General features: G+C 63.2%; 1 protein-coding gene across 1 annotated transcript in view; it reads left to right on the forward strand.

The window, feature by feature from the left end:
* The window catches only part of LOC111149772 (potassium voltage-gated channel subfamily Q member 1), a 307,874-nt gene that overhangs the window by 27,673 nt on the left and 257,465 nt on the right, over positions 1–22,736 (forward strand). The window contains exon 2 of the mRNA XM_022507038.1: positions 18,233–18,323. Within this exon, the coding sequence (XP_022362746.1) occupies positions 18,233–18,323 (91 nt within the window). The remainder of the gene's footprint in view (positions 1–18,232; positions 18,324–22,736) is intronic.

Raw genomic sequence — 22,736 nt, forward strand, 5'->3', positions numbered from 1 at the left:
ATCTATAGATTACTTTGGGGAGTATGGAGAACATTTTAGCAACATTTTTTTAACATTAGTTCTTCCCATCCGTGAACATGGGATTTTTTGTACTTATCTGTGTTGTCTTTCATTGATTCATCAATATAGTGCAGTTTTCAGTGTACAGATGTTTCACCTCTGTTGAGTTTATTTCTGAGTATTTTATTCTTTGATAAATGCGGTAAGTTTTCCTTCTTTTTTTTTGAAAGCTCTGAGTTTCACTTAGTTTTGTCACCAATCTGCATACAAGAAGGATCAGAATGCCATTTTGCTATTGACATTGTGTGCTCATTCATGTAATGCCCCCATAGCCCCTCATTTTGCAGATGGGGAAACTGAGATCCAGGAAAGTGGTGTGTCCAAGTCACCTGCCTTTTAGAAGCACCTGGGTGGCTCATTTGGTGAAGTGTCTACCTACGGCTCAGGTCATGGGATCTCAGGGTCCGGGGATCGAGCCCCACGTCGGGCTCCCTGCTCAGCAGGAAGTCGTCTTCTCCCTCTCCGTCTGCCTGCCGCTCCCCCTGCTTGTGTGCTCTTGCTCTGTCAAATAAATAAATAAAATATTAAAAAAAAAAGTAGAGTGAATATCGCTGCTTCTCAAAATAGGGGAGTCTAACTCTAGGAGAAGTATCAATTTCATGTTTAGGGTTTGAAAAAATGATTATTAATGTTTATATTTGAGCGTCATTGACACGGTGTTTTGTTAGTTTCAAGTGTACAACAGCAGTTCAGCAAGTTCAAACGTGATCCTGTGCTGGGCACAAGCGTAGCTGCTCTCCATCGCCATCCAACGCTAGTACAGTGTCGTCGATTCTGTCCCTTATGCAGTGCCGTAATGGGATGGTTTTCTCAATCTCTCTTTCTCATAGTCTGCAGTTAGTGTATAGAAATACAACTGGGTTTTGTACGTTGGTTTTATATCATGCAACTTTACTGGGTTTGATTATTTTACACGTTGGGTGGAGTCCTTAGAGTTTTCTATGCATAATATCATCTCATTGCAAATAGAAACAGTTTTGCTTCTTCCTCTCTGGGTTGGACACATTTTATTTTTCTTGCCCGATTGCTCAGGCTGGGACTTCAGTTCTGTGTTGAGCAGAAGTGATGAGGGTGCACGCTGTCGCCCCACTCCTGATCTTGGAGGAAAAGATTTTAGCTGTTCACCATGAGCCTGATGTCCACTCCGGGCTTGTCACGCGGGGTCGTTCTGATGTGGCAGTGCGCTTTCTCAACTCCTGGCTCACTGAGAGTCTTTCCCTGGAAAGGATTTGAAATTCGTCAAATGCTTTCTCTGCATCTCTGGAACTGATTGTTATTTTAGTGCTTCATTTCATCAGTGTGCTGTCTCATACTCCCTCGTTGGCGGGCATCAAACACCCTTGCATCGCCAGAACGCACTCCACCCGATCATGGCGTGTGACCCTTGCCATGTATTGGTGAACTTGGTTTGCTAACGTTTTGCAGATTTCTGTGTCTGTTCCTTGGGATGTTGGCCTGTGATTCTCTTCTGTGATGTCCTTGTCTTGCTTTGGTGCCAGAGGAATCCCGGCCTCAGGGAACAAGTGGAAGAGTGTTCGTTCCTCTTCTGTTTTATTCTGTTTTTGTTTTGGAAGAGTTTGAGAAGGATTGGCATTAATTCTTGGAGAGTTTGGTGAATTCACCAGAGCAAGTGTCTGACCCTGGACCTTTGGGAGGTTTTTAATGAATGAGTCAATATCCTTACCAGTAGTCGGGCTGTTTAGAGTCTCTGTTTCTTCACAGTTCTGTCTTGATGGTCTGTATGTTTCCAGGAATTCGCCCATTTTTTTCTAGTCCAGTTCGTTGGCATGCGCTTGTTCTAGAACTTTCTTAGGACCTTCTGTGCCTCCATGTAATTACTTCTTATATCTCCTTTTTGCACTTATAATTTTATTTATTTGAATCTTTTCTCTTTTCCTTGGTCAGTCTAGCAAAAAGTTTATCTATTTTGCTTATCCTCCCCCCAAAACTGGCTCTTAGTTTTGTTGCTTTTTTGTTTTATCTTTTTAGCCTGTATTCATTGATTTCCGTTGTGATCTTTGTCATTTCCTTCCTTCTGTTCACACAGCTTAGTGCTTTTTTTAGTTCCTTGAGGTGTAAAATCGGGGTCTTCTTAACGTAGATGTTTGTCACTGCGGACCTTCCCCTAAGCTCTGCTGTCGCTGCATCCCACGAGTTTTCATTTGTCTCGAGGTACTTTTTTCTGCCTCAATTTCTCCTTTGGCCCATGGCTGTTCAGAAGCACATCATTTAGTGTCCACAGATCTGCACATTTCCCAGTTTTCTTCTTGTAAATTGTTTCTTCTTTTTTTTTAAGATTTTATTTATTTATTTGACAGACAGAGATCACAAGCAGGCAGAGAGGCAGGCAGAGAGAGAGGAGGAAGCAGACTCCCCGCTGAGCAGAGAGCCCGATGTGGGACTCGATCCCAGGACCATGGGATCATGACCTGAGCTGAAGGCAGAGGCTTAACCCACTGAGCCACCCAGGCGCCCCTTATAATTGGTTTCTAATTTCTGTGGTTGGATGAGATGTGTGGCATGATTCTGACCTTCTTAAATTTACTGAGACTTGTTTTGTGGCCCACCGTGTGGTCTGTCCTGGAGAGCGTCCCTGGTGCGCTCGAGAAGACCGTGTGTCCTGCCGCTGCTGGATGGGGTGTGGTGTGTGTCCGCAGGTCCCTCTGGGCTCAGGCGGGTGAAATCACTGGTTTCCCGTCTGGATGACTTATGCAGTGTTCAAAGCGGGGAATTGGATTCTCTGCCGTTGTCGGATTCCTGCGTCTCATTTCAGGTCGGTTAGTATTTGTTCTATATGTTAAGGTGCCCCTGCACTGGGCCCGGAAATATTCCAGTGTTAGAGCCTCTTGTGAGTCGGCCCCTTATTGTTAGGTAATGACCTTCTTCATATCCCGCTGCCGCCTCTGGCCGGAAGCCGATTTCGGCCGACGCGTCGTGCTGTCCCTGCTCGGTCTGGTTCCTGCTTGTGCTCGTTGCCTCTTTCCGCTCGTTTGCTCTGAGCGAGGCGCGTCCCTACCCGCAGAGCGCGTCCCTACCCGCAGCACAAGGGTGGGTCTTGCCGCTTTTGAAATGAGGCGGTGCTGCTGTTGGTCACTTGTATGAACTCTCTCCCGTCCTGCGGGGTGCCTTTCCCCTTTCTCGATGGGGTCTTTAGCTTCGTACAAGGTCTTGGCTCCCATGAGGTCCGACGGGCGCGTCCGTGCGTGTTCTCCCTGCTCTGGCTGTCGGAGCCAGGAAACCATTCCAAGTCCAGCACCGTGAAGTTTTCCCTGCTGCCTTCCTCTAGGGGTTTCCCATTTGGGGGTCTCGGGTGCAGGCCTCTGATCCATTCTGAGTTCCTTTTCATGTGGGGCGCAAGGCGAGGCTGCGCACGGAGACCCGGACTTCCCGGCGCTGCCGGCTGCGAGGGCCGTGGGCACCGCTTCGACTTGCTTTCCTCGGTGACGGTCCACCCTGGAGGCCGCTCGTATCAGTTCCTCTGCGTCTCCCTCCTTCTTCCCCACAGCCACCGGGAGGCCCCCGTGTCACGAGCCGGGGTTCACTCGGGGGCACTGAGTCGTTTCCAGGATTTTGCGATCGTAGCTATGATGTTCAGTGACTCACCTCGTGCGTTTGCACTTTCATGGGGTCGGAGGCGTTTCGGGGAGTTTCCAGAATCGGAAGCGCCAGGTGGGGGGTCGTTAGGACCAGATATCCCCGCAAGAGGCCCCCACCGTGTGCGCTGCCGGCCCTAGGCCAGGGGGTCTTGTGCCTTCCCGCAGCAGGCGGCCCCCACCCCGTGTCATCGCGCTCTCACTGTTGCCAGCCTGACAGCCCTGTTTTCGTCCAAGTTGCTAGTTATACCGACGCCTTTGGGCAGTTTTCACAGGCCCAGAGGTCACGTGTGCGTATGTGTGTGTCTGCAAGTTGTTTGTTCGAGTCTTTTCCAAATTTTTCTGTGGAGGTTTTGGTCCTTGGCACCTTCATTTTCAAGTCATTTATGTCTGGGGACGTCAGTCCTTTGTCCGCGATCAGTGTCGTGAATGTCTTCTCTCGGTCGGTCTTTTGTCTTCTGACTCTGTCTCGGGTGCTTTTTGGCGTGAAGACACGTTCGGGTTTGTCAGTCTTGAGTTCTGTTGCCTCGGTGTCACCAGTCGCGCCGGAGAGCCCTTGCCTCACACCGCAGTGTGAGCACCGTTCTCCGTGCTTGCTTCTAGAAGACGGGGCTCGGCCATCTGCGTCCCGCCTGCGTCCACATGGAGTTTGGCCTGTGCACTCTGAGGTCACCTATTTCCGGAGGCGATCCGGGGTCCCTTCCTTAGCCGTCCAGCCCACTCACCGGCCCTCTGGCCTCTGGGAACAGCGGAGGCAGGGAGCCCAGGAGGCTGCTGCTGGAAGGGGCTGGGGACAGCTCGCTCTCTGGTTGGGATGGGAGTGAGAGGTGAGGGTCCGCCGCTGAAGACAGCTGTGTTCTTGGGAAGAGGGCACGGTGGGAGCATGACCCTAAGATGCTTTCTCAGCATCTGGGCATTGGTGTCTTCTTCTGAGGCAGGGAAGGGGCTGGGGTCAGACGGGGACAGGGTGCCCATTGTGGGATGTGTCCTGGTTCCGGGTGTTGCCGCTGGGGGCTCGAGGGACGGCCTGGCTGGGCTCATGGGTCTCTACAGGGGGCGTGGGAGCAGATGCTGGGGCCAGATGAGAGCCTGGGGGACGGTGAGGAAGGAGGAGCCCAGGAGAGCAGGTGTCCTGGCACCAAGGCGAAGGGGAGCAGGAAGACAGGGCGGCGTGTCAGAAGGTCCTGACGGGTTTCAGAACGGGGACCTCTGGAGGCCTGGCTGCACCCCAGGAGCTGCTCCAATGCCGCACCGTCACCCAAAGCGCCAGGACGGCTGTGGATCCTGACACAAGTGTCATGGGCGTCGTTGGGGGGAGTGTGGGGGGTGGTACCCACAGGGGTTGGGGTTCTCACCTGGCTCCATGTCGGGGCCCCGGCACAGGCCTCAGGGACTATGGACTGAGGGGACTTCATGGCGTGAAGGGTGTGGGGGACGCGGCCTTTCTGAGTTCTGTCTTATCCCCCCAGTGCCCCGTAGCCGTGACGACGCAGTGGCTGCCCCAGCTTCCACACCAGGAGCTCACTGGCGGGAGGGACAGGTGGGAGCTACTTTCATCCTGGCTCACAACAGTGCACCCCAGGGCCTGGGGGCCAGGCCAGGCCTGCAAACCCCATCCCTGCCCCAGTGGGTGCTGGGTCGGGGTCGGGGGTCCCTCAGGCAGAGTCTCATAAGCCGCAGCAGAGGGGACGTCAGAGGAGGGAGGCCTACAGTACTGGGCAAGTGTCTACGGTTTGTTTGAGGCACTCGCCTGAGCAACCCAGGAAGGCTTCCTGGAGGAAGCATTACTCAGGGTGGAATCGAGGCTTCTACATCACTGTAACACCTGCCCTATGTTTCCCCAGGGGACCCCTGGGGAAAGCTGTGTCTGTGCGATGGGGAGTGCGGGGTGCGGCGCGCATCGCGACGGAGCCGTATGTGCAGCGTTCCGCTTTCTGTTTCCTGAGAGAGAGCATTTCTGTCTCTCGTGGCTTCGGGGCAGGGCCAATGGGACCATGGCTTCGCAGTTGTGTCCCCTCTGCTGTAGCTCAGCATCTCTGCTCCAGGACCCCCATGCTGGCAAACCCGTGCCCCTGTCCACGAGCCCTGTCCACGGGCTCGCTGCTCCGAGGAGAGACTGGCCTCTGGAGGGCTGGTCAAAGCCGCATGCGGGACGCTCGTCAGCCTTGGCCAGAGGCAGGGGAAGGCAGGGCAGCGGGCGGGCTGGGGTCCGGGCCGGCGGCTCAGAGGACGTGTGGGCTATTCTGGGCTGCAGGCAGGAAGCCGGCCGTGCTCCTGGCAGCTGCCTCGGGGTACAGGCCTGCTGCTGGCGCTTCCAACCCCACGTCCGCGCCCTGGCCTGGCTGGCTCTTCCTTTCCTCTGCTTTGTTCCCTCGCCGGCCAAGGGCTCTCTGGGTCGGGTTGGGAGAGGGTCCCTGGCTGGAGAAGGCAAAGAGGGGCTCTCGGCCCACAGGGAGATGTCCACCGAAGTGACCAGTGATGGCCAGGAGCGCTCGCTGCCCATCCCTCCTTTCGGATTGGATACGTCCTGGCGCAGACTCTCCTTCCTGGTGTGCAGAGGCTCCGGGTTTCCCGGGTTTCCCTTCTGCCTCTGGGCGGTGTACAAGAAAGCAGAGTACCACTGGTCACCCCCTCCCGCCCAGCCTTCCACTTGGGGTCTGTGGGGCCCGGGCCAGGAGCTCAGAGGGTAAACAGCAGATACCGGCCAGAGCCTATGTCCACTCATCCTGGGAGGCCTGGGGCACCTGGATGCCTCTTCTGCCCCTGAGTGAGGCCTTCCTCTGACCTTGTTGCCGTCTGCCCCCCTGGTCCTCCACCCTGGTCCTGCCACCCTGGCCTCAGGCCTTCAAACCCTACCACAGGCCCTTTGCATGACTGTTTCCTGCCTGGAATATCCATTCCCCAGCCGAGCTGCTCCTGCCCACCTCCCAGAGCAGCCCCCTGCCCTGCTGCTCGCTGGGACGGCCCCTGGGGCTGCTGTCACTTCGCCCTGTGTGATTTGTTTTCTGGTTTGTCGTCTCTCTTTTCCCCAAGTCGGCCTCACTCATGGAAGCGGGTGTGGCGCCCGGCTCACCACAGGAGCTTTCCACCTGGGGGTCGGGTTGGGGGGCAGGCCACGCTGGGCCTTGCAGGCAGGCGAGAAGCGTGCGTGTGGTTCTGAGCACCTGGGGAGCGACTGGAGGGCGTCCTGGGGGTGCCACACGACACGGAATGGGACCAGGGAGGACTCGCAGGCCCCGGTGTCCTCTGACCTGGTGGTCAGCCCCTGTGTGCACGGGACCCAGTTCAGCCAAGTCCTGGTGACTCCAGGCGGCTTTACCGCCATGACCGGTGGCTGGTAGTGGGGGACGGAGCGTGCTTCTTGCCCCCGCTTGGCCAGCTGGGCCACCATCCAGGGGTCGAGGATGCTGACACGAAAATAAAACCACTCATGGCATCCGGCGTTGAGTAACGCACGCCTGGGGTGGAGAGAGGAACATTGAGGCCCCAGGCCCGTCCTGCCGCCCAGCTGGCCACTTCCTCCTTGCCTGCTGGCCCCCGAGAGCGGCTCTCGCTGAAGGCAGGACCCAGTGGGGAGCCTGCACCCGGGGGGGCTCGGGGGCACCGCAACCCCTGAGCGGCCACGGGCCCCATCCGCCTGGGCCCCTCCCGCGGGCACAGGGAGCCGGAGCCGGTGTTCCTGGCGGGGGCGCAGCGGGAGGAAGCAGCACAGAGGAAGGGAGCGTCTGTGGCAGGCCAGCCCAAGAAAGAGGAAACGGCCTCTCCGGAGTCCGGCCCGGCGGGCGACCTCGTCTTGTCCAGGGTGCTGATGGGAAGCGCCCACAGGCAGCGCCCGCCATGTGCCAGACGCCTGTCCCTCAGTGGCTGAGTCCCGTGTGGCTCTCTGATGACACACGTCCTCACCCAGGACCCCCCCCCCCCGCCATGCCCACTCGGGGCCCCTGCTCCTAGGACTTGCGGGGGGACCACGGGGCAGCTGAGGGACTGGAGGTGCTGCTGGGCTGAGCCACCCCCTGCTCCCACTGTGCCTGAGGGCTCGGTGCCACCAGCCCCTGCGGGGCCAAGTCTGGGCGGGCGGGGCTTGGGTGTCAGGGCGCACATGTGTCCCCCGCGGTTGTAGTCCAAGAGCCCAGCCGAGGCCGCAGCAGGAGGGGAACGGCTTCTTAGCAGCACGCTGCACGTGGACGCAGCGTGGACACTGTCCGCCCTGGCCTGGGGTGGAGATGCTGGCGGGGCACACGGCCTGGGGGGGTAGAGGGGTCAGCAGCACGGGGCCGGGGCTTGTCCTAAATTAGAGGGTCAGCAGCAGGGAGGGCCTCGTGATGGAGGTGGGGCGTGTCTGTCTCCTGCCACCAGGGTCTTTGTGTCCCCTCATACCGACATCCCTGCCTCATCCACCCCCGCATCCCTGCCTCATTCCCCATCTGGAGGCTTCCTTGCCCAGCTAGTCTCTCAGGGCCTGGAGTTGGGGTGCTACCCCCTCGGGCCTGGGCCATGCTGGGGTTCTCGCAGCGCTCTCGGGGGCCAGCTCGTTCCTCCCCAGTGTCGCACACACCGCAGCGGGAGGCCAGTGAGGCACTGTGCCCGGCAGTCCTGAGCCTCCCTGTGACGGGCAGAGCCAGCTGCGAGGCCCAGGTGAAGGGCCCTATTCAGGAGGCGCGCCCGGAGCTGAGTGGGCTGGCGAGTCCCGCTCCCTGCGGGCTGTCCCGTCACTGCGATCTTGTTTTGTCAGCGGACAGCTTTCCTGGGCCAGAGTGCTGCGGAGTAGACGATGGGACTTTCCGGCTCTGCAGGTGGAGGAGACAGGCCCTGGCCCCGGGGAAGCTGCCAGCCCGCCCTTAGCTCCTGCCTCCTGGGGGCCTTGAGGGGAGGCGGATGTCCCGCTCAGGACGGATACCATGGCCGGGCTCTGGGGCCCTCACCCCACTCACTAGGGGGTCGTCTCCCTGGAATGCCGTGAAGCCAGCCCCTGCCCACTCTGGGCCATCTGTGGGTTCCCAGAAGCCAGCCTCTTGTTCAGGGAGCCTGAGCCTTGGGCAGCTCCTTCTGGGCCTCCCGAGGCAGGAGGAATCCGGGGGGACACTGGTCACCTGGGCCCTCCATGGTGCCAGGCCTGGCCGCTGCCTCTGCACCTCCCCCGATGCCAGCCTGCTGGGACAATGGGGACCAGGGGCTGGAAGAGAGGCCGGGGTCACCCCCAGAGTGAGTGGGGTGTGATCTGAGGCCGGGGGGGGCGTCCCACGTCTGCTGGGTGGGCCGGCTTGACGGGGAGCTAACCACCTCTGGCTGCGAGCGGTTGGATGGGTTGGTCCAGGGGTTGGGTGGGCCCTGCCTCGGGCTGGGGGCTGCTGGCCTGCGTTTTCCAGCCCCCAGAGATGCCTCCGCCTTCAGCCCACCGGGTCAGCAGCTTGGGGGCCATTGGGGCGGAGGCCGCGAGGCCTGGCCTGATGGCTGCATCCTCAGCTCCCTCTGTGGGTCAGGTGGGCGCGGGTCTTGGGCCTGAGGATCGACTTCCTGGGTGAGCGGCTGTGGAATCCGGGGTCCCGGCTGGGGAACCACGGAGGCTGGAGGCTGAGCATAGCGTGGGGTGTCTTGGGCCGTCTGGACCGTGAGCTGGACCGTCCCTGGCACGTGGTGTCCCCAGCTCCTGTCTGTGAGAGAGGCCGTGAGCTGCTCCCCGTGAGGTGACTGCTGTGTGGCCTGGGCCCGCCTACTCTCTCTGAGGCTCGGTTTCTAGAGAAGCAGGGCCCCCCGGCCTTCTCTCCCAGGCCCTCCCGGTCTTCTCTCCCAGACCTGGTGCTCAGTACAGTCACAGCACGGAGGCGCAGCCCCAGAGCGAGGGTGGGGTTGCCCGCCCCACGCTGGCCTTTCTCCTTCCTTGGGGGGACCCTGGGCTTGGCGTTTCTAAGCCTCTGTTTTCCCACCTGTGAGATGGACATCAGAATACCTAACCCGCTGTGTCCGTCGGGGGCCCGGGAACCCCCAGCTCTCACCGCTGTCCCTCTGCTTAGGGACCACAGGCTGCCATTCCCTGCTGGGTCACCCCCTGGCGCCCAAGCATCGGATGAGGGACCTTGGCCCAGAAAGGCGGGACACAAGATCACTTCCAAGGCTGGGACAACCGTTTCAGCTGGAATTGGCAATGTGGGTGCCAACCCCGCCTTCCCCTCACGGTGCTGAGCAGCCCCTTAGAGGAGCTGCAGAACCCTGGGGGTCAGGGAGCCCCTCCCTAGGGTGTAGCCTAGGAGCCGCCGGCCCGAGGCTCCTGGTCTGGTTTAGGGATCCACGGGTGTCTGTGTTGGAAGAGACCAGGGATCCTGGGGGGCCTTCTCTGGCACCCTAAGTCTGGGCGGCTGCTTCCCTGCCTCTCCACGCCACCTGCTCCCTGAATGCTTTACTGTCTCCCTGTGGGCCACGTTCTCGCCTCTGCTCTGCCTAGACCAGGCCCCTGCCTCTGAGAAGCCCTCCCTGATCACCCCTCCCGAGGGCAGCCTCCGAGGGCGGGGCTCCAGGAGAGAACGGGGCCAGCTGGAAGCCTCCACCTGCCCATCTCAAGTCCGGTGATGGCCCTGGGCCCACGGGGAGGGCACACCGGGGCCAGCTGCTGAGACGAGGGTGGTGCCAAGCCCCTAGGGGATACGCGGGGAAGCCTCCTTCCCCTGCAGGGCCTTGCTGGTGGTCCTGAATTCAGTGGTGGGGCTGGGCAGCACCCCACAGAAGCCCTGTGGTCCAGGCTCCATAGCTGGGGGGACACTGGTGCAGGCCAGTCTGATCATGGCCACAACTGAGGCAGCCTGGGATTGAGCCCAGGCAGGCTGTGGGGCGCCCTTCCCAGGGGGGACAGTGAGGCTCAGGTCACATGCGGCTCTGTTTCAGGGACCCCTCGTGTCCCCTGGAATGGGGCCGAAGCCTCCACAGTGGGATTGGAGGTTTTCTCCAGCTGGAAACGAACCTGTAGCAGGAAGGACTTAGGCTGGATGCAGGAGGGACTTCCCCCAGCAGGAATGAGCCCCAGATCCCCTTGTCCTCCTGGCGGTGGTGGGGTCGTGGTGACCTGGCTGCCCGCAGCTCTGGGGGCGTCCTTCTGCCCCACCCTGTGCTCTCTCGGGCCCTGGCTGAGGGGTCCTGGGAGTCCTGTGTGTGGCCCTGGGGTCGGGAAGGCCACAGGGCCCCCCACACACTGGCTCTGCTGCTGCCATCCTCCGCGCTCGGCCCCCTGTGAGAGGAGGGGGCAGTCCCGCCCCCGGTAAGGCTGCAGGGCCCCGCTGTTTCCAGGCCGAGGAACCCCCGAGACACAGGGAGTGGGGTGCAGAGCGCAGCCGCAGGTGAGTCCGCGGCCGGACGCCTCCCTGGGGAGAGGGATGAGCGTGCCCCTGGGCACAGGCGTGGACGGGCCTATGCATGTGGTCACTTGAGTTCGTTCTTCCGGCACCTTCTGCAGACACACGAGGAGGTGACTCATCGCAGGCCAGCCAGGGTGGGCGCCGTGCTGGGGGCCAGGCCACCCCGGGAGCCCTGGGCCTGGACCGGCCGCCTGCCCTGCAGGTTACCCCGTGCCTGAGCGCCTCCCGGGGCCTGAGCCTCCTGGCCACTTGGCTGAGACTGTCTGGGGCCTGTCCTCCCTCTGCCAGGCCAGATGCAGCTCCTGGCAGGGGGACGGAGGAAAGCCTGGAGCCCCTGCCGCGGGGAGCCCTGGGCCGCTGTTTTCCTGGGAATGTGCAGTGTGGTCGGAGGAGGCTGGTGCTGGTGTCCTGTTCTCGGCTGGCCGCGTGGTGACAGCAGTGACCTGCTGTCTCTGAGCTGTCCCCCTCCTCCTGTGACAAGGCGCAGGCTCGCTTCTCAGGCTTCTTGTGAAGACTGGAGTGGACAGGAAGAAGCTTCCCTTCCCGCCATACTGGGGCCTCAGGCCTGCTGGGACTTAGGGAGCTGCCTTGGGGCTCCATGGGAGAGAGGATGTGGGTCTCGGCTCCGTGGGCGGGTAGAGGGGCCGGCACATGGCTGGATGCTCCTGGGTCAGTCACCCATAGCCTGACGATGGGCCATGGCTGCTGGTATCCTGACCGTGGACGCAGATCCCCTGGGGTCCCTCAGGCCACACGGTTGTGCCCCCAGGGAGGCCCCCTCAGCAGCCCCTCTGGTGCCCCACAAAAGGTGGGGAAGCAAGTCAACTCTCCACTGAAGTCCCTGCCCCAGGCCACCCCCAGCTGGTGTGAGTCTTCGGGTGGCCGTGGGGATGTCCCTGTCCCCCCGCACAAACTGGGGCTCTGTGTGAGGAGGATGTGCAGCAGGAGGGGACCCCGGGCATTGGGGGGACACTAGTGCAGCTGCGGGGGGCTGTGCAGACCCATCACAGCCAGGGCCCGGGGCTGCAGGGCGGCATTGGGCCATCGGCCTGGACGTGCCTCCAGCTGGGGAGCCCCTGTCCCTGCGCCTTGTGGCCTAGGGTGTGCGAGGGTGGCCGTTGGGGTGAGCAGCCGCTCTTCATCTGTTTGTCCTGAAGGGACAGAGTGTCTGTCTTTGTGGCGCTCAGCTGCTGGGGAGCCGTCCTGGGCCTTCCCAGGAGAGCACGAGCCCGTGTGCGCTCAGCCGTCCGGTGCTCCGGGGAGAGGCCCGGAGGAGACGGTGTGCGTGGACCCTGCCGTGTCCGTGCTGGGCTGTTGGCCTCGCTGAGCCTTCATGTCGGGCTCTGCCGGGGCCAGGGGTTGGGGCTGCGGCCCAGGCTGGCACAGTGTCCCCTGGGGCCACCTCCTGGGGACCACACCCTCAGAGCCCTCCCCAGTGCCTCCTGCCCACACTGCTGCCATCAAGAACACCCTCCATTGCTGGGGAGCCCCCCCTCACCCCCAGGCCCTTTTCTGCCCGGGCTGTTGGCTCCCCGCCTGGGGTACGTGCATGTGGGGAGCTGCCTCAGGGCCATGCCCACGCCGTTGGAAGGCCCTGTCAGGTCCTGGCTGGGCCCGTGGAGGTGGGGCGAGGAGGGGAAGAACAGAGCACAAGGATCTCCCCTCTTGGTACACTCTGGAGGCCTGCATGGGGGAAGCAGCCCTGAGAATTCCATTCACTGAGTCCTGATTGAACCAAAATGTGCCTTCAGTCAGTCGTCCGGCAAAGTGTGCCTTCAGAGGGACCCCGGCAGGTGGGGCCCTGCCTGGGAGCCCCCTCATCTATGGGGGAGGCGGCAGCAGGGGGTCGGGGGTCGGGCCCAGGCGGGTGTCAGGAGGACGGAGGATGTTGCGGGGGGCGGCCGGCAGGCAGAGGGGAGATGGCCAGGGCTCGCCGAGGGGGTGTCCTCTGTCTCGCCTACTTGTCCGCCCCCATGACAGCGCCTGGACGGTGCAGTGTGCAGAACGGGGGCCTCGAGGAGACGCGTGCGCGGCCTGACCCCAGCGGCCGTGACCTCATCTGGAGGGGGGTCTTGGACGAATTTCAGTAATGAGAAAGGGAAAGATGAAAGGAGCCGCTGGACATACCTCGAGTTACGTGTTAAAAACTGACACTGACCTTCACTTTGACCCGACACCTAACACTGGCTTCAGAAATTCACGGACGCGTCCGTGAGAATCATCCTAGTCACGTGGCCTAGTCAACCAGCCAGTGCGTGTGGTGCAGGGCCCGGTGCGGCCCCAAGATGTCCGGGTCCCTGGAGCCTGAGAACGGGACCTTGTACAGCGACAGCATCTGTGCAGGTGGGGCGCGGTCCAGCATCTTGAGGGGCAGAGGGGATCCTGGACGCCTGGGGGGCCCTGCGTGTGGCGACGGGCGGTGACAGGCGTCCTCGTAAGAGGCGGGGCATGTGACCGTGGAGGCAGAGACAGGACAGTGTGGCCACCAGCCCAGGGACACCTGGGGTCCCAGCAGTTGGTCAAGGACAGAGCCCCTGTCGCCCCAGCCCTCCCCACCCAGGGTGATCCCCTGCCCATGACTCAGCGGGGTCCATGTACAGCACGGTATTCCTGCCTGGGGGACCGTGGCACCGAGTGCCGAGGCCACGGGGGAGGTTCAGTCTCGGCCTGGAGCTGGGCCTGGGGGGGCAGCTTGGGCTCACTGCCCCCGTGACCTGGACAGACTCCTGCTGGCTCAGAGCCTCAGCGACCCCATCAGGGGCTGTGACCTTGCTCCATACTCCAGGGCTGCCCGGGATGGAGGGCCAGTGGCATGGCCCAGAACCCCTGGAGAAGGCAGGGCACCTCGCCTCAGACACCCCTGCCTCACATGGGGTGCGGGACCCCTGCTGCACGGGGCTTACAGGAAGCACCACCAGGCACGGGTTGGGCCAGCAAGAGGACCTCGGTGTCCCTGCTGGGCAGGGTTGTCCCCTACCCTGGGGACAGCCCCGCAGGACCTGAGGCCACCCCCTGTGGGAGTCCAGTGTCCCAGCCCTGGGGCAGGGCCGCTTGCCCTTCGTTTGTTGGGGGTCGTCCTTTGGAACCTTCCTTCAGGGCAACTTTTGTACCGGGAGAAGCCCCACCCCCCATACGGCTGGGGTTGGACATCAGCACCTAATCTGTTGAATCCCACGTTCAAGACCCTGTCCAACCTTGGGCTCGAGGTCACTGTGACAAGCCCCTTGTTTGTGTGCCGGTAAAGGTCCTGTCGCAGGCGGGCAGGACTCTGATCCTCGCTCTGCCCCCTACAGCCGCTGCTGTCCACCAGGGCCACAAACGCCTTGACTTCTGAAAAAGTTTACAATTGTGGTAAAATACACATAAAATTGACCACCGTGGCCACGTTGAGTGCACGTTCACAGCGTTATGTAGCCGTCCGCAGTGTTCGTCCCCAGAGCTTTCCACCTTCCCAAACGGAAACGCCACCCCTCATGAGACACTGACCCCCATCCCTCCCCCAACCCTGGTGACCACCGTCCACTCTCTGTCCCTGTGAATCTGGGGACTCCAGGGACCCCGTGTGAGTGGTTCCCCTAGGACTTGTCCTTCTGCGTCTAGTTTCCTCCTCTCACACACGAGCTCTTCCCGGGCCGACCGGGCTCAGGCACATTGTCCTTACACACGCGGTGAATCAGGCCTCCTGGCCCGGCATGGCTCGCATCCTCTGTGACCACCTTTCAGCACTCTGGAATTTCAGTTTAAAACCTGGGGGCCCCGAGGGCCCCGGGAGCAGCCTGTGCTTTCTGTGTGCGCGGTTCGCGTGGAGGATCGCCGACGTCACCGGGAAACGTCTGGGGTGGACAGCTGCTCCCGGCCGTTGGAGACAACTCCCCAGGGGCTCACGGCTTTCTCGACGGCCCTCCCGGGGGGCACAGGGGAGGGCTGTGGTCCCCGCGCCCTGGAGTGCCCCCTGCTGTCTTGGCCCCGGGCCCTGGCGCACCTCCTGCATTCCTTCCCGTTCCCAGCGCACCTGGCCACTGCAGGTGCCCCAGTGATGACCGATAACATTCAGGACGTCCCTCCGGCTGGCGCTCGAGGCCCCAGCCCCCGGCCAGCGGCACAAGCAGGCCATTGTCCCTCGCGGCACGGAGCTGCCACCATGCTGGGGGCCAGCATGGCCTCTGGGGTTTAGCATCCCTTGTCCCCCCAGCCAGGCTCCCATGTCCTGACCCAGAAAATGGGTCGGGTCCCTCCTTTCCCAGGGCTGCAGTCTGCCAGCCCTTGGGGTCTGTGGCTACGGGCTGGGTCAGAGAAGGGTCTCTGCCCTGCAGAGACCAGATGGGGGGTGTCGGGCACCCCGGGCCATGAGCGCACCCCCCACCCCGAGGGCAGAGGCTGTGTGTCAGCATCTCGGAGGCTCCAAGGCCCACCCAGGACAGGACGGAGTAGACAGACGCACACTGGGTTGAATGGTTCTTTTTTTTTTTTAAAAAATGCTACCTATTTGAGGGAGTGAGAGAGAGAACACAAGCAGGGGGAGAGGGAGAATGAGAAGCAGGCTCCCCGCGGAGCAGAGAGCCCGAAGTGGGGCTCCATCCCAGGACCCCGAGGTCATGACCTGACCCAAAGGCAGACGCTTCATGGACTGAGCCCCTCTAGGGGCCCCATTGGTGCATGATTCTTTCTGAAACTAGCAGCATGTGTTAAAATGCCTGATGACCTCTGGAGGCTTCAGGGTACAGCCGGGCTGGGGAAGAACCCCGCAGGGCCGTGCACCACCCATCCCCTGACCCTCCAAGGAGAGTACCTTGCAGCAGCCCCGGGAGGGGGCTCTCCAGGCAGGGCCTGGTCCTGGCTGGTGGCCACCCTGGGCCCAGAGCCTCTATCTGTACAGGGTCTTCCTATAACTCTGACGGGGAGCTTGGGGTGAGGACCCCCTTCCTGACCTCCCCTCGGGGCCTGAGTCCAGGAGGGCTGCTTGCCTCCCGACGGTGCCCCCCACCTCTGGGCTCCCCGTGCTTCCTGAGCACAGCCAGGCCCTGAGCGCCGGGCAGATGGGCCCTCGGGGCGGCCGGCTGCCCACCCGCAGCGTCCCGGAGCTGGGGTGCGTGGCGCCCTCCTGCGGGGCCTCCGTGCTCCCGCCTGGTGTGCTCCTGGAGATCTACTGCTTATGTCTCGTGGCTGAGCACATAGGGATGGTGATGGCCAGGGGTGGGCTGCCGCAGCGTCCTCGTGTGCTGTCGGGGAGAGGGACCCGGTGGCTGGTTGGGATGTGGCCTGGCAGGAACAGGGCCCGTCCCAATAGCCTGAGCAGCCTGAGATGCCTCAGTGGGTCCCCTTTACCCCCAGCTTCAGGAGGCAAGAAGCCCTCGGAACCCTCACAGATGTCGCTAAGACGGCAGTGGGAGGGGCGGGACAGAGGAGGCAAGGTCTGGGAGGTCAGAGCACGAGCTGTGCTACGTGGGGGGGGGGGGTCCCCCGCCCCTCTCCGAGGGCTCAGCCTCCAGAGGGGCCCGGCTGTGCCTTATTGTCCCCTCTCATGGTTCCACGAAGTGTGGGGCCCCCAAGCCTGGGACCCCTGCCTGGAACACTTGTCGGGTGACAACACGGAGACGGTCCAGGACTCTGGTCACTGGTTACCAGGTGGGATGTGGCAGTGGCACTTCCTGGGGCCCGACAGGGAGGGAGGGCTACACCCCCCCAGGCTGCTGGAGGAGAGGGCACGAGCACTCAGTGCTGGTCCCAGGCCCGGTGCGTGAGTCCCTGCTCCGATGTCTGGCTGTGCTGCCTCCGGTGGCCCTGTGAGCTGGTGGCCCAGGGCCCTGGCTCCTGTCGATGGCAACACCGAAGGCTCCACCCAGGCCATGTGGCCGTGGAGGGGCTGTGGGTGGGCGCCACGTCTCCTTTGTGTGGATGCTTCCTTGGCCCCGTCCACGCCCCAAGATCCGGGAGTGGGGCTGGCTGGGTAGTGGGACTGGAGGGCTCAAGGGTGAGGCTCAGGAGCACGAGGCCCTTTGCCCTTCCAGCCCATGGAAGGTGAGCTCCGAGCCCGAGCAGGGGTCCAGCCGCAGACGGGCGCTCACACTCTCCATCGGCATTCGCCGGTGTCCCTGTGAGACTGAAGCCCCAGCTGATTGACCCCCACAGAGGGCTCCAGGTGGGAGACCTGGCTGTATCTGTTAGAGTGCTTTCTGGGGGGGCTGGGGTGCTGGTTCTCCTCGGGGAGGCCAGGCAGCACGGGACTTGCTCCTTCCCAGCGGGCGAGAGGGCCCGCAGAGCTGAGGTGGTGCAGAGCGTGGCTGTGCACGGTCCCTGGCAGGAGGCGCTGTGTGCTCAAAGACCCAGAGTCCTGAAGCAGACTCAGGAGAGCCCAGGAAGGTTGGCGCGGCAGGGACAGCAGTGGGTGCAAAGGCCCCGAGGCAGGCAGAGTTGGACATCCTCAGGAAGAAGGGCAGGAGGAGGTGAATCATCTGGGCTCAGCGTGATGTCGTGCTAGGGGGAGATGCTGGGGGCTCACCTGGGTACTTGGGCGGGGCTGTGGGGGTCCAGGGTGGAGCCTGATGGGCGGCAGAGAGGGGTCGGCTGGGATCTGGCTTTGCAGGGGGAGCTGCTCAGCCTGCATGGGGAGGGAGGCACTGGTGGCAGGTGTTGGCCAGAGCGGCCAGAGGACAGGGTGTGGCCTGAGAAGTTGGGCTGAGCTGGTGGGGGGAGCTGCAGGGGCTTCCTCGTGGGCACAGGATGGCATGTGGCGGTAGGGGTGGACTGGAAGTCCCCGGGAGCAGGGTCTCAGGGTGGGGAGAGGGCTGGCGGTCCGTCCCTGCCACGCTGTGTTCCCTCCTGTCCAGTCTGAGAGGGATCCCCTGGATGACCCCCCAGAATTGCCCCTCCCCCAGGCAAGAGGAGGACTGTGGGGGTCTTGTGACAACCAGGGATGTGGGGGACACCCTCCAGGCCTCTGGTCCCTGGTGACCGCCAGTCGTCTTCTTGTTGTCTCTGTGGCTTCCCATTAAGGGAGCCACACAACATGTGGCCTGTAAGCGTGGCTTCTTGGCACCAGTCTCTAAGGTCTGTCCCGCGGTCGTGGGGGTCCACACTGGTCCCCCATGGCCGGGTGGGTGTGCCCCGCTCTGGGCACCTGCTCCCCGGCTGGCGGGCTCTAGGCTCTGGGGTGCTCCGAGTTCTCGGACCGTGGGGTGGGGGCAGGGCGGGCAGGCTGGCCGCCAGAGCTGACCGCCGTGTCCTCCTGCCCCGCAGCTTCCTCATCGTCCTGGTCTGCCTCATCTTCAGCGTGCTGTCCACCATCGAGCAGTACGTCGCCCTGGCCACAGGGACCCTCTTCTGGATGGTACGTAGCAGCTTGAGGGGCTGTCCCAGCTGCTGGGGCTCTAGTCTCCTGGGCAAGTGGGCCATGGGGTGGACTGAGCTGCTCCTGGCCTTTCTGGCCTGCACAGTGACCCTGTCCTGGCGTCCCATCTGCTGGTCAGCTGCTGTGGGCAATGGGAAACTGGAGGTGTGGGGACCCCCACCCTGACCCCTACATTTCCTGGGATGTGGAAGTTCGGCTCGGATGAGAGGAGCCTGGGAATGGTGGTCTGGGAGGGCTTCCTGGAGGAAGGGGCTTCTGAGCTGGGCTGGGAAAGGACAGCTGTGGGCACAGCTTGCCAAACCTGTGCTGTGGCTCCGCATCTGGGTGACTGCTGACCTGGGCTGTGGCAGCACACTGACCCTGGGCTCTGCCCAGGATGCCCGGGCTGCCGGGCTGGCCCCTTCCACAGACCTGCGTCCATTCACCCTGACTTAAGGGGCCGTTGTCACTGTAAACCAGAAGTCCAGATTCGCACGGGTCTGCTCGGAGACTCTCCTGTCCTGGGGCAGGTCCGGCCCCCGGGGCGCTCTGCTTCGACGGCCTGACTGGCTTGTTCACTCTTTGAGGTGGCCGCCACCGTACCCCACCCACCTGGCATCAGGACCAACATGACAGCATCTGATGGACCCCTCTGGGGACGTGATGTCCGTCCGGGGTGAGGTCTTCCTGTCCACGACCGCGGTGTCTGTTTGCCTGGAGGCCTTAGGGTTTCGTGATGTGGGTCTAAGGTGGTCTCTGTGATGGTTGTTCCCGGGGACGCTCATCCTTCCTCCCCGTGGCCACCAGAAGGGCTCACTCTTCCATCATGTTCTTCCTCCCTCCCTCTCCACAACTCCCCTCTCCCCCATCTCCCTTCACCTCCCCCCATCTCTCTCTCTCTCTGTCCCTCTCTCTGTGTGTTGGAAGCCCCGGATGGCTGTCCCCGTACAGTGTGGTCTGCTTGCTGGCGGTTCGGTCCTCTGGTCCCGCAGACTTTCCCGGACGTGGGCTTGGCGCGGGGGGGCCCGGCGGCTCTGGCGGCTGCTGGACGGGCCGGGTTTCCCGGGCCCGTGTTTGGGGGTGACCTTCCAGTCCTACGTGAAGGTGTTGACTTTTGTCAGCTGTTTCTCGTGTCCATGGAGATGGTGGTGGCGGCCAGTGTCCGTGTGTGTCTGCTGGCCGTCCCGCCGTACGGCGTCTGTGCTCCTGGACTGTGCTTTCCTCTGTAAAAGCGCGGCCGGCGAGCTTGCGGTCAACAAACGGGGGGGCGAGTGCCAGGCTTCGGGCGGCGGCTCTGCTCTTCCTCCGGGTCCTCGGGTCCCGGGGACCCACGGAAGCTGCCACAGGTGCGGCCTGGCCTGAGGTCCCAGGGGCTGCAGCGTCCTGGACAAGGCGGGTCCTACGTCTGGGCACCGTGTCAGCCGCCACCGTCCTAGAGGCAGATGTCCCCAAAGCCTGCCCTCATGGGCCCTGGTGCTGGCCAGGGAGTGGGGTCCGTCTCCCCAGCAGCTGAGGGCTGGGCCGAGCTTCTCACCAGCCCAGCGAGGGGACGGTCCTTCCCAGCCGCCGGCCGGCCGGGGAGCTACTGGTGGTGGGGAGCAGGGAACGTGGGAGGCTCTCTTCAGCTCATCCCACAGCCACCGAGGCTGAGGCAGGGCCTGCAGGTGCCACTGGGGTGGGACAGCCTGGGGAAGCCACCACGCCTGGCTGCTCAGGACCCTTGCAGACAGGGCCTGCACCCCGATATGTCTGTGGGTGTGTTCCTTGTGCTGGGCATGGAAACCAGACCGCCAGGGGCTTACGCCCAGGACAGTCCCGTCACGGCTGGCGGGGGCGGCCCTACCCTGGTGTGTGCGGGCCTCCACTTTCCTCTTGTCGGCCGGGAGCAGCTCCCTCCCTGACACGGATTCTCGCATTCAGGGCTCAGAGTTGATGTTATGTCCTGGGGGATGCCCAGAGCTGCTGGGGTGGGGGGCAGCTGAGGGCTCCGTTCTCATCCCGACAGCTCCCCTATCCCACCTGCCCCTTCAGCACCCAGCAACCCCCATCACACCCACCCTCCAGCGTCCCAGCAGCCCCCAGCATCCCGGCAGCCCCCCAGCAGCACTCCCAGCAGCCCAGCTACCCCATCCCAGCTTCCCCCTCCATCCCCACACCCCCAGCCTCCCAGCAGACCCCCCAGCATCCCAGCTGCCCCCCACCCTAGCCGCCCCCACCGACCTTCTCTGCCAAGCCTGTGATCACAGCATTTCTGAGGTGCGCGTGCCACCTGGTGGCCATTGTCTGAACTGCAGGCATAGGTCCCCCAAGCTGAGGATGGGGGCTCAGCTTGGACTGGGCCGGGGAGAGGCGTGCGGGCTGGGTCCTGTACCCCTTCCTCTGGGGCCCAGAGTGGGTGTGCCAGTGAACAGGTCCCCTCCCCCGAGCAGAGAGCCTGCTCCTGCTGTGTCCCACCTTCCTTCTTCCCCTTGGGGGACGGAGACCCCATGCAGCCTCCCCGGTCCCCACCTCCTGTCCCTCCAGACGTCCTCTCCACGTGGCAGCCTGCTTCGGGCGGGGTGGGCAGTGCATCCCAGAACAATCTGACCATTCCCCAAGCTCTCTCTTCTAATAAACCTGACTTCTCCCTCTGGACCCCCCTGATGTTTCACGCTTGGCAGCCCTGTCCCCATAACTCTGTCCTCCCCTCCCTCTACCTCACTCTCTCCCTCCGCTCTAGTGCACTGTTTGCGGACCTGCGGGTGGTCCTGGCTGCCTCCGGCCTTTGCATGCTCTGTGTTCTTGGCCTGCTGTTTCTTCGACATGTCGCACGACTGGCTTCTCCTCTGGTTCCAGGTCTCAGAGCGGCTGTCGCTGCTTCTGAACCTGCCATCTGGGGCTTCCCCGTTCCTCCGTCCCAGGACACTGCTCTTTCCCCGTTCGGGTGTGCGGTGGGTGTGGGGAGCTCTGCGGGTGGGTTTCTAGCTTTGAGTCATTCATACTCTCCGAGGGGAGGCCCCGGCAACTGCACGGACCCCACGTGCCCAGAATGACGCTTCCGGGATTTGGGCTCCCGCCTTTGAGCCCCTGGGTCCAGACCTGCCCCCACAGGACACCCCAAGGCCTCTGCTCTTCCCCCAGCTCTGTACATTAGAGGGGGTGGTCAGGACGGCCTCAGACTTAGCGCTCTGGTGGCCTTGCTGGGTTTCCAAGGACTCCCTGGCCCCGTGGCTGCGTGCGGCCGGGTCCCAAGGGGGGTCTGAGCTGGCTGGGTCCGGCTGCCTCTGGAGAATCACGGCCGGTGGAGGGCGGCGGGCACTGGGGAGACAGCGGCACGGAAGGAGACCGCCGCAGTCCAGCCTCCAAGGGCACACGTGCATCGTGTCCCGTGGTGGGTCCAGGAAGGACGTGCGAGGGGAAGACGGGACCAGGGTGGGCTGTGTCTGCAGAGATGCTCCGGGCTTCTCCGGGGAGGGGAGACGGCAGGGAGGTGGGCAAGGCCCGCGGCGGCGGGGACAGGAAGGGACCCCTTCCACAGCGCGCAGCCTCCAGGTCGGGCAGGGCAAACACAGGGCCCCTGGGGAAGTCAGGGGGGCTTCCTGGGGGTGCGTCAGGTCCCAGGCAGAGGGAGACCCCTGCGGGCACGGGCGGCGCTGCCGGCCACCAGGTGGCGCTGCTGCCCGGGGAATGCGGGCGTCCCTGGCCCCGGGCCCAGAGCGCGCGGGAGCCAGACCGCAGCGGGGAGCCCGGGAGGGGCCGAGCGTGGGCCCCGAGCGAGCCTGGTGTGTAAATGGTGGAAAAAAGTCAGTGCAAACTGAGCTTTCCCCGAGAGCCCGTGTTCCTGCCTTTCCTTCCCGCGCTCGGCCGGACGGAGCCGCGGGCAGTTCCCGGGCGGGGCGAGGTAGCCCGCGGCCTCCCCGGGGCGAAGCGATCTGCGGAACCGGCCCATTCCGCGCCTGCAAAAGCCATTTTGGGAGGCCGCCCCCTCCGCGGCGGGTCGGCTCTGCGCGGCCCCACGTGGGGCCTGGGGCTGTTGGGGGCTTCCCGGGCCCAGGGCGGCGCCCCCCGCGGGGGAGTGAGCGCCCTGTGTCCCGCGTGGGCGTGTGGGGACGCGTGTGCCCCGCGTGTCTGCTTGTGCATGTGTCCACGCGGCCACGTGCGAGCTTCCCGCCTGAGACCCGAGGGCAGACCCGGGGCGGGTGGCGGGGACGCGGCAGGCCCAGACGTGGGCCTGGGCGGTCCCTCCCTGCGGGTTTTGGAGCCGCGCACAGACAACCCCGGGGATCCCGTGCCTGCCCGTGCGGAGCGACCCAGGGAATTGTCCCGCGATGCTGTGGTTAAACCCCCCGAGAGCCGCGGCCCGGAGGCCTGGGGGATGAGGTCATCGCTCCCGGCTTCCTCCCTCTATGCGGCCGAGGCTCCCTCAGCCCCCCC

This window comes from Enhydra lutris, unplaced genomic scaffold (assembly GCF_002288905.1).
Source record: "Enhydra lutris kenyoni isolate GAN:26980312 unplaced genomic scaffold, ASM228890v2 scaffoldscaffold22, whole genome shotgun sequence".
Lineage (NCBI taxonomy): Eukaryota > Metazoa > Chordata > Mammalia > Carnivora > Mustelidae > Enhydra > Enhydra lutris.